Source organism: Euleptes europaea, chromosome 6 (genome assembly GCF_029931775.1).
Source record: "Euleptes europaea isolate rEulEur1 chromosome 6, rEulEur1.hap1, whole genome shotgun sequence".
In the NCBI taxonomy this organism is placed as follows: Eukaryota; Metazoa; Chordata; class Lepidosauria; order Squamata; family Sphaerodactylidae; genus Euleptes; species Euleptes europaea.
In genome coordinates this window covers 104,671,449-104,689,548 of record NC_079317.1, presented here as the reverse complement: position 1 = coordinate 104,689,548, position 18,100 = coordinate 104,671,449, and the positions used below count along the sequence as shown (strand labels likewise).

The 18,100-nt window shown below is 44.9% G+C and overlaps 1 protein-coding gene across 3 annotated transcripts in view; it reads left to right on the top strand.

The window, feature by feature from the left end:
* CLCF1 (cardiotrophin like cytokine factor 1) overlaps positions 1 to 18,100 on the top strand; it is a 54,961-nt gene that overhangs the window by 4,032 nt on the left and 32,829 nt on the right. The window contains exon 1 of one of the 3 annotated variants that reach the window (XM_056851733.1): positions 14,085 to 14,124. The exons of the other annotated variants lie outside the window; for them this stretch is intronic. Within the exon in view, the coding sequence (XP_056707711.1) occupies positions 14,091 to 14,124 (34 nt within the window). The 5' untranslated portion in view covers positions 14,085 to 14,090. Of the gene's footprint in view, positions 1 to 14,084; positions 14,125 to 18,100 lie in introns of those variants that run through there. 3 annotated transcript variants of the gene reach the window in all.

Genomic DNA, 18,100 nt, shown 5'->3' with positions numbered 1-18,100 from the left:
CACACACACAACACACACACACACTTCCACGTGCATGCTCTTTCCCTACAGATGCTCCTCATTAAGTTTGCTGCTGGTTTAGGTTTGCTGATCCTAAGCCTGCAGCCAGGAAATTAAGGGGGGGGGAGGGAAAAGTTACAAGAATAGTTTGAAGGTTCTGCACGATTGTGACAAGACAGTAATACACTATATAGGGAGAATGAGGCTCAAGTGGGACATTTTGATAGAGGCTTCAGTTTTAGGGGCACACACCATAAGCAGTTTCTAACGCTCCTGATTCAGTGCTGTACAGGGATAGCCAGGTTCTGTATGCTCAGGGACCATTCTATTCTTCAGGCAGTGGTCTAGAAACCTGACATATATTTTGGTATACAACCCAAACTCTTCACAGGTAGCCAGGCATTGCAATTAAGTTGCTTTGAATAGCTATCGGTTAGGGCATTATAGATAAAACCCAACGAGAGAAACAACATTAAAGTATGGAAAGTCTTGTACATATTTCTAAAACCATTTTTACCCTGCATATGTGAAGTTGCGGACAAATGTTTACCACAGTGATTAAAATTTGGTAGGGCTGTCAGACACCAGGGAAAACTATTTCATAGGCCAGGTCTGGCACACAAGTGAGAGCACATCAGATACAGCTTGCCCTGGAAAAGGCAAATGCTTTCTCCCTTTCCTGCCTCCAGCTCAAGTCAGCCATCAGAACTGCCTTAGTCCCATGCCGGATCCTATAGACATGAAGACTGGCAGGTGATCAACTTGGGCAGAAGGGCTGGGGTGAAAATTAGACACATGGAAAAAATAACGACATCCAAACCTCGAATTTAGAGAGATCCCCCTATACCATGTGAACTGAAGCCACTGTAGAAAATGTGAAGGGAGTAAAAACTAAAACTAAGAAAAATGACAACACTTACTCCTCAGGAATCCAAAGATGGACACCCCGTTTCCAATAACTCTGTCCTTAACATTGCATCTGATTACTAAGATCAACACCCTGTTCAAATTTCTCTGCTGTTTGAAACATTTACCCAGCCCTGCTACTGCCTATCACAAAACTAACTCAAATATGAATGAAAAGGCTTTGTATAAAGATACTCTCTAACATTAAATATTAGTGTTCTAACTCTGACAGCCAGCAGAATTTACCTTTACAACTCTTTAGTACTGTTTGCAAAGACATAAAACTAATCAAATAACAGAATTATGGTGATAATTTTTCCTAAATGAGGAAGGGCAGACATTCTATTTTTATTTACTTTTGAAACCTCAGATGTTGGCTGTTGAGATAGCAAAACTCCAGCTATACAGGTAAAGCATATACACCCACAGCCATAGGTAGCTAATGATTGAGGAGGGAAGTATAGCTGAGGAAGTACAGACAAGCAAGAACAGGATCAGCCCCAGGATGAGATGTACACTAGGCTGATAAATGTTCCGTGTGTGGTTGTGCCGTCAAGTCACAGCTGACTTATGGTGACCCCAAAGGGTTTTCAAGGCAAGAGACATTTGGAGGTGGTTTGCCATTGCCTGCCTCCACGTGGGCTGAGAGAGTTCTGAGAGAACTGTGACTGACCCAAGGTCACCCAGCAGGCTTCATGTGGAGGAGTGGGGAATCGAACCTGGTTCTCCAGGTTAGAGTCTGCCACTCTTAACCACTTCACCATGCTGGTTCTCATCGTATAAAAGAAATAGGCTCACCAGAGTGAGGCAAGGGAGTCGGAACATAAGCCCCTGAATCAGAATACTAAAAGTAACACAAAGGCAAAGATTGGGGAGTGGGGATGGTCACAGATAGGAAAGTCAACACTGCAATAATGCGGGCCATGGGCCACAGCTTTGGAATGACAGTCTAAATGCAGCAGAACTCAGTCACAGAGGGATGCTTGAGGTTGAGGAAGAGGCATCATGGTACCCTGACTATATATGGGAAAATCAAACTGTATTCTGACCACACTGAATTTCAGGCCACTCATGAAGACAGGCTCATGAGGCATGGATATAAATCCAACAGGAAAAACCAATGTCAGTGACAAGAGCCTCAGTGCTGGGTCGCAGAATGGCCAAAGATGGAGCTCCAACCTCTCTCATGCAAAAGGGGAGGAGGGTACAAACTGTGGCCCTGAAGGAGTGACCCAACAGATGGGAAAGGATGGAGCTATAGAAGCTGAAGGCAGAGAACAGAACTTCAAGAAGAGAACTGGGAGCGTGAAAGACCAAGACAGACGAGGGCAAAGTGCTGTTGCAGAGTTCAGTCCAGGAAGAGGTGACTAGAGGAGTTAGCAGTGGCAGTTTTGGAATGAAGTGAAGGAATACTCTAGATAGGTCCTCTAGCCTGGATGTACAACAAGCAAAGATGAAGAGAATGGAAGGTGAATTGAAATTAATGCTGGAGTTGTTTCATAAGGGGAGCCAGAGGTGAGAATAAGTCTCTGAAACGAAAGCAGTGAGCTCGTTTTCTTGAAGCAGTTTTCTCTACAGAGGCTCGGCCCTCCTTGCAAGGATTGTTTATTGACCATGGGCAGTGCGTTTCAATTTCCTTATGGTTAATCACAGTGATCATTATTTTTTGGTATGTGCAGTTGACTGTGGCTGCGGTGACTTCTTGTTTACCTCTTAACATTCTCAGGGGGAGTGTCGTTTGTCACAGGTGTCCAAATGCATTTTTGTGTACTGGCACACTGCTCCTTGGGATAATTCTTTGGCTCGGTATTCTGCTTATGTGTTGGTTCTTCATTCTTCTGGTCCACAAGATGCTTGAGTGCTAGGCGTTGTCTCAGAAATGTGTGTCTCTCCAACAAAATCCCCAGGAATACCCTGATTCACTGCCAATCTCTATACCTAGGAAGTTCCAGAATCTGATACAGAAAGCAAGCCTTCCCTAGATACTTGCTCAGATGAAGCACTCAGAAATCAATCAATAAGCCATTTTCTGTCATGGATGCTTTGAAATTCTGAGATACCAGACATTTCCTCCCACCAAGGGGCTGATTTTTCCAAAGAAGTCAGCTATGAACAGAAAAGCTCCTAATCTAAAATTAAATCAACTTGCCTTACCTTTGCAAATGAGGTGACCACCAATCTTGGGACATTTTTACAGTTGTGGAAAGCCAGAAAGTACTTTTTATGTTTGTAACAAAAAATGTGCTGCATCACCAGGTGAATTGTCCCAATGGTTTTTGCCTTTGTTTCTTGTGCTGGCTGTAGATTTCACAGTGGGATACCTGGTTAAGTACTATTCATGCTTAGCCAGGATAAGACATCCTAGGCTTTGTTCTTACATGTCTCAGTTACCAGATGGGCACTAGGCATTCTGTTTAGTAATACTAATCTCCATTCCACACAGTGTTAATAGATGATGACTTCTGTACAGAATCCCATTGTATGCAGCTATTTCCTCTCTCTATGACTTTCCCCCTCCTTTTGTCTTTAAAAGGTTTGGGCTTTTTCTACTGCCCACCTTCCAGCTTTGGTTTTGTTTTAAAATAAACTAGTTAGATTTCATTTCAGCATAGCTCAGCTCAGTGTTTACTTCAGGTACTTGCTCCTGTATCTAATTTTAGGGAACATGACTAATGATACTCTTTGTAAGAAACTTTCTGCAGTCTACCAAATACAATTACCACTATCTTGATGTTGTGCAACTTACTGCATAATGTGTGTAAAGTGATTTCTAAATCAGCCGAAATCTGGAATCTCAGAACCCTTATAAGAAACTTCTGCAAATCACTCTCTTCTGTATATTCTCTTACCAATCCCATCCCTGGTCCTTCCTTTGCCATTAGTCAGTTCCCTTATCAATACTTCCCTCCTAAGAATGTCCATTTATAAAACATGCTGCCAACTAACTCCACATCACATGCAGCAACTGAAAGAATTTTCCAGCAGCATTTCAACACTTCCCTTGCCCTATGCTTGTCTGAGATCTTTTCACTCGTTTAGCTGCTTCACCTCAATGGAAATTCATACTGTGTTACCCTGCAGGAAGCCTTCTGTTATCCCAAGCTCACTTAGTGAGAGTACGTTCCACTGAAGTTTGTGGGAGTTACAATGGGACTGGGCTATAAAGAACACTTCCATTTCAGATCCCAGGTATAAGCACAGGCAACCACCTCACTTACTTTCTGAGAGGTTCAGGCAATGATGTTCTGGTAATTTCAGGTATTTACTATTCCAAAGAGAAATCCTTGTAACATAGATCTAGAAGGAAAGTGAAAGGTGCAGAGTTTGGCACTTTCTGCGTTGAGTTGGGGCTGCCAAAACCATTGGCTTGCACCCAAATCTGAAATTATTTTTGCATTTTGCAGTCTAGACATGATCTCTTCAACTGTCCTCCAGGGGCACTGTGCATACTCGGTGGCCCAGCTCACAACCTTTGGGCCTAGGCAAACACTCAACTTGTTTGGCTTTTATTAGAGAGGCCAGACCCCTAGCCCAAAAGCATCTCATTTTTCCATCTGGTCTGGTGCCACTTCTGTCTCTGTCAAGGAGTCTTTATGCAGTGTCCACATTTTCTGTGGCGCACTGGGACCAATATTAAGAGTGTGCTTTTGTAGCCTTAGTGCATCCCAGTTCACTAAACAGCCCATCACATTTTCTGCCAACATCTTTTGCATGCTGCTCTGTAGGCAAATCAATGATGCTAAGAACAGCTACGCGATTTCAATAGACCTTGTGCACCTAACCTCTGTATTACGCCCCTTCTATTTGATTCTTCAGCCCACCAAGAACCAAGGCTTCTAACCCTACCTTTCAGCTGTTTTCTATCGACTCTGACCTCATCAGTCTCCACATCCTTTGCTGCGATTCCCCATTTGCACTTGTTTATGGTTCTTTGTTTTTGTCTGTAAGCTTGGCCAGTTACTGACTGCCCTCCATTTGGTAATCTGCTGTGGGTAATATATATTCAGCTTCAGGGACAGTTTAAGACCACCAATAGCCACTTTGGTAAAAAAAAACAAAAAAAAAAAACCCTCCAAAAACAAAAGCCATGTAATATCTTTTATTCTACGCTGTTGCAATCTTAAAAATACTTACCTGAAAGTCAATCTCACTGAAAGGAATAGGACTTCGTTTCAAGAAAACATTACTAGAATTAGGCTCCGACTATGACAAGGAATTTTTGAACATGTGTTAGATGACCCAAGAAAGAATTTCTCTACTTTCTAGCATATGCTCAGCTATGTCTCCACTTGCAAACAGCTGGAAGCTCCTCCATGGGCCAAATAACCTACAGAGAATCTTGCATCCACCTAGGAATCTCCTTCTGCACTTCATTCAGTTTCACGCTCTTTCTGTTCCCTTTAATTCCCTCCTTCACTCTACACCCCTCTCTCCCAGTATGATACAGCTTACCTCACAGTGGAAAAAATCGTTACAAAGCACAGCCACTGTCTGGTTCATTTCACTGTTCGCTTTTTTGCACGGCCTTGACTCTGTCATTACCAATGCAAACAAGTCTGCTGCTGCTCAGGACTCCCCAATGTCATCACCAGACTCCTCCACTTGCTCAGCCGGGAGTGTGCCTAAGGGAACAAACAGATGTAAGGACGAGCAGGGTATACAACCAACACCCCAAACACTAATCTCCCTCCAGCCCACCCACCTACTAATTATGCAGATCCCAGGTCAGCCAAAGAGTCGCTAGATAATTCTGGACAAGATACTGTCTGCAAACTGGGAGTAATAATGGCCCACCCCAATGGCTGTTTGGAAAGAAAAAAAGAACTAGGCACCTGGCTCTTCAAAGGTGGCTCCATCAAGCACTACAACACTCAAACAAGATCACTTATTCATGGCAGGCTGAATAGAGGATTGTATAGAGTACATGTATAAAGGCTGTACAGAGAACCCTTTATGACTCACCAAGATTGGTCTTGCATTCAATGCAACTAGCACAGATCCAGGCTTGCCGTTTGAAACACTGTGCAAGCATCTCCTAAACGTCATGCCGCTTTACCACATTGTAGTGATGCTCAAGGGTATATTGATCTGTGGCTCTCCCACTGACCTTCTTCATATGAGGCAAAAAAAAGATGCTGGCATCTACACTGTAAGTAAGGCGTGTGAGATGGAGCCCTTCACCATCTGATTGAGGCAGACTGGGTAGTTTACACTTGCAGTCTCTCTTGAAGGTTGCTGTAGACACCCCTTCACCACACAATTCACAAACACAGGCACTTCTGAGGTTACTATGCAACCACAGTATATTGAAAACATGCTTTGAACCAAGTACACTCAGGTGCTCACTTCACTGAAGACACAGATCAACTGTTTCTTAATGCTAGATCACTGTACGTTTGTGCTGTGATAACTTGCCTACAGTCATGCTGAGTGTCCACAGCAAAGCAAAATAAAACAAAATATATTAATTAACCTGGAGTAATTACTACACCCCAATTTTGAACTCGGGTTATGGATTAGCATCCTCATCCCTTTAACAAGCACACACAGAAAACGAGTTGGGTGAGAGGAAGGATATATTTATACTTTTTAGCCTCCTTGATTTCCCACAGAAATATGCTTAAAAGATGTTAAGGACACATATTAAATGATCTTAAGCATGTGCCCGAAGAGGTACAAATCCTTTCTGTTCTTCTTGCCATCCTATCTCTACTTCAGTGTTATTCCGCTCTGTACATGTACTGAATCCCCTCCTTATCCCAACTCTGACTTGTTTCTTAATCCTTCACTGTCCCCCTTCCCCTGTAATTATACTCCCACATCCTTGTGTACCCCATTCTCCTTCTACAATACAGGAGTGGAAGTTGCAACTTAAATTCATCTTACCAAATATTTCATTAAAAATCTATTGCAAGCCTGCAGTGGGAAGGTCCTTTGCTGCCTTTGCATTTTTTGCTCTTTTACCTTTTTTCTGGAGCTCTTTAACCCCCTTCCCCTCCTAAGCAGAAAGGAAGGCAGTTGTGGGGGAGCTACCTGCCCAAGCAACTTGTGTTGGCCCGTTACCTTGATACTGGTGACCTGGTTACTTGGATTCATGCCACAGTAACATCGGTACTAGACTACTGTAATGCATTGTACTTTGGCCTCCCCTCAAACTCAACTTGGAAATTCCAACTGGTCTGGAATGCCGTGGCTCAGATATTAACGGGAGCTAGATGGAGTATGCATATTACTCCTATTCTGCAGATGCTCCATTGGCTGCCCATCTGTTACCGGGACCAGTTTAAGGTATTGGCTACCACATACATAGCCCTTCATGGCCTTGGACCTTCTTATTTGTGAGACTGCCTCTCTCCCTATGCTCCACCACGACAACTTCACTCTACTCAGCAGGGATTTCTGCAGGTGCCAACCTGCAAATGGGCAAAACCAACAACTGCCTGTACACATGCTTTCTCTGTTGTGGCTCCTGCCTTGTGGAACGACCTGCCCAAGGTCAAGAAAGCTCCCACTCTCCTGGGAGCTCCCACTGTCCCACTCTTTCCGCAAACAGCTTTTCTATGCAAGTAATAGGGTTGCACTGCACAAAATAGTTTTACATACTTGATTGGATAAATGATTAAGGACTGTGGTCTATACTGCTGTGTTTAGCTCAGGGTTGGGGAAAGTCAGGCCCGGGGGCCTGTTTAAGGCCCCCAAAATCATTTGGTCTGGCCCTTTGTGGGTCCTGGCAGATCTCTAGCTGAGAAGGTTCTAAGACTGATGATCCATCCCCTCCCGTGGGCAGGAATAGCCTCTATTCAAGGCGGATGCGAGTTTGTTTTGCCGAGAAAATGAACCTTTTTTCCCCCTTGCAGAAGAGTCATTAGCTATGGAGCTGCTAGGACCGCCCAGGAAACTGTGTTAACCCTTTCCCACCCGGGCCATGGAGAAACGTATTCCCTCTGTACTACACGAGGGCTGGGGGCAGAAGTGGTGACAATGAAGGGGTTAAAGGGGGCAAGGCCAGAATGTGTGTGTGTGGGAAGTTCTTAGCCAGTGTGCCCTCATTTCATCCCTGCAGGCAGGAGCCGGCTGTAGAATCCGGCCCCAACTGTGCGGAGCAAGAGCAACTCCGGCGCGGGGCTGGACAGCTACACCCGGCTGGTGCAACAGACCATCCTGTGCCACCAGGTGGGCGAGTGCACCACCAGTTGGATGCCTGCCTGCTTGCCGCACAGGGGGGGGGGTCATCTGGGGCAGCTGCCTGCTTGGGGCTTGGTTGGTTAATTTTTAAGTCGATAATTTTGTACGGCCCACGAATGATGTTGTAAATATCCAAATGGCCCTTGGCGGAAAAAAGGTTCCCCACCCCTGGTTTAGCTTATTGTAAGTAGGATCCTACTTAAGTAATTTCTGTACCGCTTAATGTGTGAATACTTATCCTATGCTTCAGTTCTTTCTGGTGGTTCCAGACTTCTAAAATCCTAACGCCTTGGTGATTGGATGTCCCACTTTTGTATTTGTACCGGCGCAGTGTGTGCAATGTCCCATTTTTGTGTTTGTACTGGCTCACTATGTGTAATCCGCCTTGAGTCTCTGTGAGAAAAGCGGACTGTAGATAATGTAAATAAATGAATAAATAGACACATCTTGGGGACAGGAAAGGGTTTGCTTAGCCTACAAGGAGCCAACAACGGGGCCAACAGAACTTTCAGCCACTTTTCTGGAAAGCTTTGCCCAGCAAAAAGAATCTGTGCTGAAAATGGGCATCAAGCCGGCTTCCCCAAATACCACCCCTCTTGCTTGGCGTGCATAACGTGGTTTGCTCACAGATAAAGCGGTGGAAGACAAGGGCCCCATCTTAGCCTTTCCCAGCTCCTCCCATACACTTCCCACAAACATGATGCCACGTCAGTACCAAAAAGAGACACAACTCTTCTACCACTCTGGCATCTGTATTCTTCCACCGCACAGAAAAGGCACCTAACCCTTCCCATCCCCAAATCACCCCATTATTGTTGTACGTCTCCAGATTTGTCCATTCCCTGCGATCCAAGGAGGCGAAGAGAGAATTCAGCCCCTCCACGTGCTTTTGAGAGCTCTACCGGTGGCATACCAAAAAGGCTGCAAAAAAACCAAACGAAAATATCCTATTTTCTCTCACTTTTTGAGTTCTTCCAGTTCGCCACTCCTGCTTCAAGAGCCATAAGCCAGGCTTGCTGGCCTCGAGGCCTCGCGAGCCTATGTCCAGCAGGGATCTAGGCGTCTGGGCCAAGTGACGTTACCCCACCCCGTTAAGTCTGTGACCACTCTTGTGTTTGCTTTGGAAGCCGCCCAGTTTGCAACTCTGGAAATTCGACCCCTTCTTCCAGCCCCGGTCCTCACACCATCACATGTGGGGCTAAAACTGTAAAAAAAAAAAAAAAACAGCTTGGGGGGCTCACGGCACGGCGGGACTAAGCCAACTCAAACAAAAAGAGGAGTGAGTCACAAGCCAACAATGCCTCCCTGCTGTTCACACGCAAAGAGAAGGCTAATTCCTTTCAACAGCCATTTTCACGCCAGCCCAACTAGGCTCCCCTCTCTATACCAGTGACGTGAAAATCAAACGACTCCCCACCTGTATTAGAGTTGGTGCAACCCACCCAGGACAGGGCCTAGTATTTGGGATTTATGTCCTGGGTTTCTTGTTCAAGCAGGGACAGGTTTCTCTACAACACCACCTTTAGGAAGTCAGACTTTAAAAATAAATGAAATGTCTTCAATTAAAGTATCTGTAGCGTACGGCAACGTCCTGTTGGATATTTGTGGACCCTTGAGGACAACATGGCTGCCTTCTACTATCTGATTTTTTCCTGGCAACACAGTCACTTCTGCCAGAGGTAATGAACTCCTTTGTTCCAATTTTAACGTTGTTCTCGTATATGATTCTGTAAGTCCTTTTAGCTTTTCCTGTGTCAGTAATACCTACAATACAAAGAACCTACGTTTAAAATTTTATGTAGTCAATGAACAATGGGAAAAAAAACCACCCAAAACTTGGCTATCCTACTGGCTGCATGACAGAAAGTTCCAATACAGTGGTACAAGGTTTGGACAAACATCTGGGGAACAGCGTTCCATAGAAGAGGTGCCTCTACTGAGAAAGTCCTGTCTCTGGTTGCCACCTGCCTCACTTCACAAGAACATCTGTGGTGGGGTCACACAGGGCAAGGAATAAGCATCGGATATCTCTCCCAAATATATTATTGGCATCTTATATCAATTTGTCCATCTTTTCAGATTGCCCACCCCTAATCTAGTATCCCTTAACTATGCTACTTCTCCAGTCTTCTCTTGCAAGGTCAGACATTTGTTACTCCTCTGAAGATGCCGGCCACAGCTGCTGGCGAAACGTCAGGAAAGGAAATACCAAGACCACGGTCACACAGCCCGGATAACCTACGAGAACCAAAAATCAGACATTTTTATTTGCTTCACTACTTTCCACAACATTTCCTCCTATTTCCTCCTATGTTGGGCAACAGGCAGAAAAAAAGCTTCCAACTTCTCCTTTGGCATAATAAAATTTGTAAGTCCAGTAGCACCTTAAAGACTAACACAATTTATTCCGACATAAGCCTTCATGAATCACAGCTCCCATCACCATTCATTGACGTGTACATTAATTACATCACGGCTTTTAAGCACCAACATAATGCATGTACACCTCAATGCATCTGATGAAGTAAGCTCTGACTCATGACAGTTTATCCTGCAATACATTTTGTTAGATGTTATGGTGCAACTAGACTCCTTTTTTATTTTCCCGATCCAGGCTGACATGGCTGCCCATCTGGAACTATCCCCTGACATAATGGCTGTGCGTTCAAAGCTAATGGCTGAGACTGAATGAAAGTTGAAATTCTCTCACCAGAGCAGGAATCGCAGAGAATTGCAAGTCAAAATGATGGATAGCTGTTGGCAGAACCATGATGGAAGCTCCCAATTCTGGGAAATGATGGATTCATCCCTCCCCTACACACACTTTTTTCCGATTACATACACTCATATGCACACAACTTCAAACCGAGAGAGAGGTCAATTGACGGAAATATGTTGGAAATATGTTGGCACCAGATATGACCTTTCCTTGTATTGGGAACAGCCAATTTCGTAAGATGCTCTGACGTAAGGAGCCTCTGTGGTTTCTTGTAAGGCCAGAAAGGGCACTGGATTGTTCTGTCCTGGCTCTCCCTCTCCCCCACAGGGAATTCCCTCCACCTACCAGCCTCTCCTTAGATTCACTCCTTTGGACATCTCTCGCCCTGATCTCACTACATCGCAACTCCACCGTTTAATACTTTGGTTAGCATTTGGGGCTTAGAAAACTGTCTAGGGCAAAATTCGGGGGGTGGAGAGGGTCATTTTGACGCAGCCTCCCTTCTCTCCGGTTGCTCTCCAAGGAACCCATTTTCTACCCCTCCCCTCGTCTTGAATTGAGGGGCTGGGGGCAGAGATATCAGCCCCTCCCTACATCAACGTCTGTTTAGTCTGCGGCTCTATAATAACCCCCTTTCCCAGCACCACTGTAAACATCTGTCAGGGTCAATCTATCCCAGGGCCTTGCCAGGCACTGCTTCTTTTGACCCCATCCCCCATTACTCTCTCCTATTCCCTCCCTTTCTGCTCCTGCCACATGTACTATGCTTGGACAAGAAGTTACAGGGATGCATTTGTGCAGGACCCCGTGGGTGGAAATGGGGTACAAGCTTCTTCTCTCGGTTCCTTTTGAGGTTTTGGGAGAAGGCATCAGTGTACACACCAACAATTGAAAAATGAGCATAAGTATACTCTTGTTACACGAGCCAGTGACTCATGGTGCAATAATGAGCAATCGAAACCATTGAATGAATGAGGCATATCCCCCACAAGAAGATTTTTAAAATGCTGGCTGCAGAATATCTTGGAACAGACTGTACCTTTTCATTCTACCTAATGGCTAGTTCTGTGTAACTGCAAAGCTTGCAAACATCAAAACAAGCAGGAAAAAGTATCACCTTACCTAACTTTGAAATGACAAAATATGCAATTTCCTGCTGCATACAAAGCAGATGTTTACATTTAGATACTACAAATCACTGGCGCATTGAGCATTATCTCTCATCAACTTTCTTTCCCAAATGCTATTTTTTTTAAAAAAGGTACATATTATTACTTGTTTTAAATGCTTTCAAAAACATCAGGCACTGTTAGCAATCAAATATATCCTGTTGGAGGTTAGAGACTTTTGCAATCAGTTATGTACTGTACAATGCAAGGCTCAGTCCCACAAAATCTGTTTGCACATACAGAGTATAAATTCCTTGATTTTTCCTTTGCTAGTATGCTAATAGCTACGCACCACATACCTGGGTTTGCAGGCAAGGGTTTCTAAGCAGAAAGCAGGATTTTCAGGCAGACCCAAGCTTGCACATTTCTCATTTTACAAATATAGCAACTATATCTCCGGGAGCAGGATGCAATGAGTTATTTAATGTTGGTATTATTTATATTGAAAGCATTTGTGTCCCACGTGCTTACCATAACAAGTATCAGAAAGAAATGGGATATTGCAGGTCATGTTGGAAGGATATTAACAGAACTCCAGAGCAGGCCTGTACACTTGTGACCCACCTAGCCAAATGAGGCCAAATGAGTAAGGCAGGGTACCCACACGTGGTTCAATATATCTTCCGTTTTTGCAGCCTTCCAGGGATTGTAAAACAGGGATGGTCAAACACAAGTCATGGCAGGACAGTTTGTATTTGGCCTGGTGTATCACAAATGGTGCCATCTGGCTCTTGAGAGAGCAGGTCTGCTGTTGCTAAAACACTGGAATGTGGAAGAGCAATTTATGGGGACATTGTTGGGGGCAGGGATATGACAATCCTGGGGGTTAGCTAGAGCTATTTGCATTTGTGATTGTGAGGACTGGTTTGCAGGAATCATGGCGCATAAGCACAGCTATTTGTAGGGAGCCAAGGACTAGAATAGCAGGATGAGGGTGGAATCACAGAATGGAGTCAGAACTATTTTTATGGGGAGCCCTGAACTGGAATAGAAGTTGGCCAGCAAGTCGGGGTTGAGAGACATTTGAAAGAAGGGGGAGGGGTGTGTGGGCAGGGATGATGCGCACAGTGCTGGATGAAGAAGACAGCCCATTTTCCTAGAACATTAATAGTCAATGACTTCAAGCAGCCAAATATCCTTGTGGTGTCCAGTGAGCCAGCAGCTCACAGACCATATAAAGGATTGTTTCTGAACTTGCTACAGAGTAAAGCTGTTCCAGACTGAGCTTTGAGTCGCCCAGCAGTCAGGTCACAGTGCCTGCTGTGCTAGGGAATGAAGCCCAGCACAGCACAAGCCTGGCAGATACTGCAAGTGGAGGGAGGTGCAGGACAAGGTATGGGATGTCAGGGAAGCAGTAAGGGAGTCTGTTAATCTCACTGCAGCTTTGAAAACCTAGTGGAGCTGCATAGTCAGTCTTTGCCAGGTCCTAAAGACCTTCCCCAAATTGTGGGGAGAGGGGACAATGCTTCCATCATGCACAGCAAAACTGGAGATTTCTCCCCTGCTTGCGAAAAGATAGGAATAATGTGTGAGTCTTTGCAGCGATGGCTGGAATGCTTACTCTTTTTGGAGATGCCAAGTGAAGGTCTCCCTCATAAGGCTTCCCACTTTTGTTATCATTAGTAATAACTGATACAGCACTTTTGTGCCAAGCGGCTTACCGTCTTTATCCTGCATACTATTTTGGTTTGCATGCTTTTTGTTAGGGAACAGAGTTAAAACAATACCACACTGAGATTCAGATCATAGAAACACTATTATAATAAAGTGAAGTTTGCTTGTGGTTTACTCATATCCCTCCAAAATACTGAACATAGCCTAATGCCAGCATCTTAAAGCCAAGAAGTTCAGAAATTATGGTTCACAAGTCTAACCTTATATCTTCTCTTTCTCTGTTGCTGCTCACAGATTTGTTTACCAACATTAGCATAACCTTCCTTTTCTCTCAGTCTATGTCTCTTGTTTTTCCCATCCAAGCTCCCTTGCACTGCTACACCTAACTTATAATGCCTAATAGCCCCTTTCAGCCTTGTATTGTGACACTGTTCCCATGGCCTTTCTCTCTAGCTGATTCCACTTCTTGCTTTCCTTCTAAACAGGAGGCCACAACCATGTTGCTTCCAGAGAATAAGAAATACGCAATAGGTAAGGGAGAATTTCATCAGATCAACTTAAGTTCCTGTAAGATTTTTAAAAGCGTTAATATTTTTGAGTTGCACAGAATTCTTCATCAGACAAAATGGAAGGGTACTTATCTGTAGCTACCCTGTAGCCCATTGCCATTCAGTCGGTTCTCTACCTGAACGCCAGTACACACTTAAAATCACTTTTTAAAGTTTCTGCTTTTAACCAGTCTTGCTGTTTGTATACTTGAGATTTGGCAGGCTTTCTCTTCTACCTGATGAAGATAACTGGTGTAACTCAAAAGCTCAAACACTCTTATTGGAATCAAGAAGTTGGTCCAAGAAAAGGTGTCACATTATTTTACATTTCTTGCACTTTCTTATTAGCATCTTTTCCTGATATTCACACTTCCTTCCTTGCCTCACTCTCCCTTGATATTAATCCATGCCCAGCAGCTAAATCCAGCTTTTCTCTTACATTTTATTTTGCCCTTTGTCTAAGGAGCTAAGGTTCTTGCCTCTTCCACTTTTTCCTCACAACAACCTTGTGAGGTAGGTTAAGTGGGGGGGGGGAGAGGCAGAGCAAGAGTGAGAGAGTAACTAACTCAAGCTTCATAGCAGAGTGGAGATTTAAACCAAAGTCTAACCAGTTCAACCAGTTCACGTCTCACCACTGCCTCTTTCCTCTTCCACCACAGCCCTTTACCTGTAATCTTATGCCATGCTGAATCATGTTGCACGCATCTTATATGTAAGGAGCCTGCCCTCATTCACATATCCAGTGGCTATGATATATCCCAGTACTGCTACGAAGTGTGTCAGGATCAGGCGTCTGTCCCTAGCATCCCATAAACTCATCCAGGCAGGTAGTCCTGAAGCAGTAATACTTTATTAGGAGCAAAAAGACAGATTAAAGAACTGCCTGCCTACATGCAGGTGAGGCCAGTAATGGTGAATACAGGCAGGTTACATGCTTAAGATACTACGGCCTAGAAAAGTAAAAGTAAACATTGCTTAGCAACCCCAAGATAAGCCGTTTCCAGGAAGATAGACCAAACACTCCCACAGCTGCAGAAAACAGGATAAGCGAAACTGTACACAGACATTCAAAGGCATGAGAACCAAGGACTTGACGTGCAGCCAGAACCTGGCCTGACTCATGTCAAGAGTCTTTGCTTCAGCTAAAAGGCAAAGGCCTGACATTATGCTCCCCCTAAGACCCCCCCTTCCTCCCTTCCTTACCTTTTGGGGGTAAGCATCATGAAATTGGCGAACTAGATGGGGGGCACTCACATGATGCTCAGCCACCCATTCGTCATGACCAGACCCTAAGTGTTTCCAGCGCACCAGGTAGTAGAGCACCTTATTGCGGATCCGGGAGTCTAGGATCTTGGAAACTTTGAAATGTTCCTCACCCCCCCCCCCCCCGCATCCAACACTGGGGGTTCAGGAGCAGGACCGGGATGCCAGTCGGGTGCATGATCGTATCTCTTTAGCAAACTGATATGAAACACTGGATGGATGTCCCTCAGGGACTTTGGAAAACTGAGTTCAACTGTGACTTCATTAATGAGTCTTGAGACTGGGAAAGGTCCCACATACTTCTCACTGAGTTTCTTACACAGGCATAGGGATCGGAGGTTTTTTGTGGACAGATACACCTGGTCCCCCACCTTGACGTTCCACGCCAGAGAACAGTGTTTGTCCGCTTGTGCTTTGTATTTGCGCTTGGCCTGCTCTAAATTCTTTTGCAACCAGGGCCAAGTGTTTTGTACTATGTTCACCCAGTCGGCCACCTCAGAGTCAGGCCCCTCCCCCGAAAGATCCACATTACCAAAAGGACTGAAATCTTTACCATATATCACCTGGAACGGGCTGAAACCTGTGGACTGATGGGAGGCATTATTATAGGCATACTCAGCAAAAGATCCACCCAATTATCTTGGTGGTAATTTACATAGCAACGCAAAAACATTCTAGCACTGAACTGGCACGTTCGGTCTGACCGTTGGTCTGAGGGTGGTAGGCACTGGATAACCCCTGTTCCACCCCTACCAATTTAAGGAAAGCTTTCCAAAACTTTGCCACAAATTGTGGTCCCCGATCCGAGACTACCTTGAGCGGAAAGGAGTGATATTTGAAGACATGTGACACAAAAAACGAGCTAATTTTTGAGCTGTGGGAAGTCCCGTGCAAGGGACTAAATACACTTGTTTAGAAAAAAGGTCTGTGACCACCCATAGTACCGTTTTCCCTCGGCTGGGAGGAAGATCCGCAACGAAATCCATGGCAATAACTTCCCAGGGAGTCGAAGGTGTTTCCAACGGCTTCAAAAGTCCGGGTGGCTTCCCCACCACCTTTTTGGCTGTAGCGCAAGTGGGGCAACTGTGAATAAAATAATCTAAGTCCGTTTTCATCCCTGGCACCAGAATTGCCTGCGCAACAGATGCAGGGTTTTAACAAAACCAAAATGCCCCGCCACCTTGGAACCATGGCCCCAATCCATCACCTCTCTCTGAAGAGAAACAGGAATGTACAGTTTATTGTCTTTAAACCAGAACTCCCCCTGCTGAACCATTTTGTCGGGCAGACTATTTGCTGCTCCCTCTGCCTGGCAGGCTTGGGTCAAGGCATTTTTGAATGAGTCCTGCAGCCCTTCCAGGGGAGGGGACTCTAGCGCTTGGGAGCAAGTAAGAATGGCCAAGCTAGGCAAAGTCTCCCACTGCTCGGGAGTAAATAGCGAGTCTGTGGGATGATCCACCTTGCTCTGATACTGGGGGAGTCAAGAAAGCGCATCTGCCAATTGATTCTGCTTGCCAGGCACATGCTTTAACACAAAACGGAACTTAGACAAGAACTTGGCCCACCGCACCTGCTTTGCCGTGAGTTTGCGTGTTCCTTTTAAAGCCTCTAAATTTTTATGATCCGTCCATACTTCAAACAGAACATCAATCCCCTCTAGGAAATGTCTCCACACCGTGAGAGCACATTTGACTGCAGCCGCCTCTTTTTCCCAAATAAGCCAGTTCAATTCAGACTGGGAAAACCTTTTAGAAAAGTACGCACAGGGTTGAAGCTGCCCCGCTTCCCCCACTTGTGGTAATGCTCCCCCCATTGCTACATCAGAAGCATCCACTTGAACAATGAAAGGTTTCTCACAGTCAGGGTGTTTGAGTATAGGCTCAGAAGTGAACAGTTTTTTCAGAGTATCAAAAGCTCGCTGACATTCTGGTGTCCAATTCAACTGGGAGGAAGGCAGAGTCGCCGAACTCCCCTTCCCCTTTGTTTTAACAAGTCCGTTATAGGTAACGCCACTTGTGCAAAATTGTTGAGAAACCCTCTGTAAAAATTGGCGAACCTGAGAAACTGCTGTAACTGTTTGCGTGTAGCCGGTGGCTTCCACTCCAACACTGCCCTCACTTTCTCAGGATCCATGGCCAGACCCTTGTGCGAAATCATGTACCCCCAAAAGGTCAGTTTATCTTGATGAAACTCACATTTGGACAACTTTGCAAATAATTGATTGTCCCGGAGGCATCTCAGTACCTCTTTGACCAATTTTACATGCTCCTCGTAAGTTTTTGAATAAATTAAAACGTCATCTAAATACACAATCACCCCTTTGAAAAGTAAGTCATGTAACACCTCGTTAATCATTTGCATGAAGACACTAGGAGCCCCCTGAAGACCGACCGGCATGACTAGGTATTCAAACATTCCAAAACAACTAGAGAAAGCCATCTTCCACTCATCGCCGTCCCATATTCTAACACGATAATATGCTTCAACAAGGTCTAATTTGGTAAAGATGTGACCTTCCTTCAGTTGGCTGAGCAGATCTGGAATCAATGGAAGGGGGTAGGCATTTGTCTGGGTGACTACATTGAGTCTGTGAAAATCAGTACACAAGCGAAGATGTCCCGTTTTCTTATGCACAAAAAAGGAGGGAGCGGAGCAAGGTGCTGATGAGGGTCAGATGAACCCATGAGCTATATTTT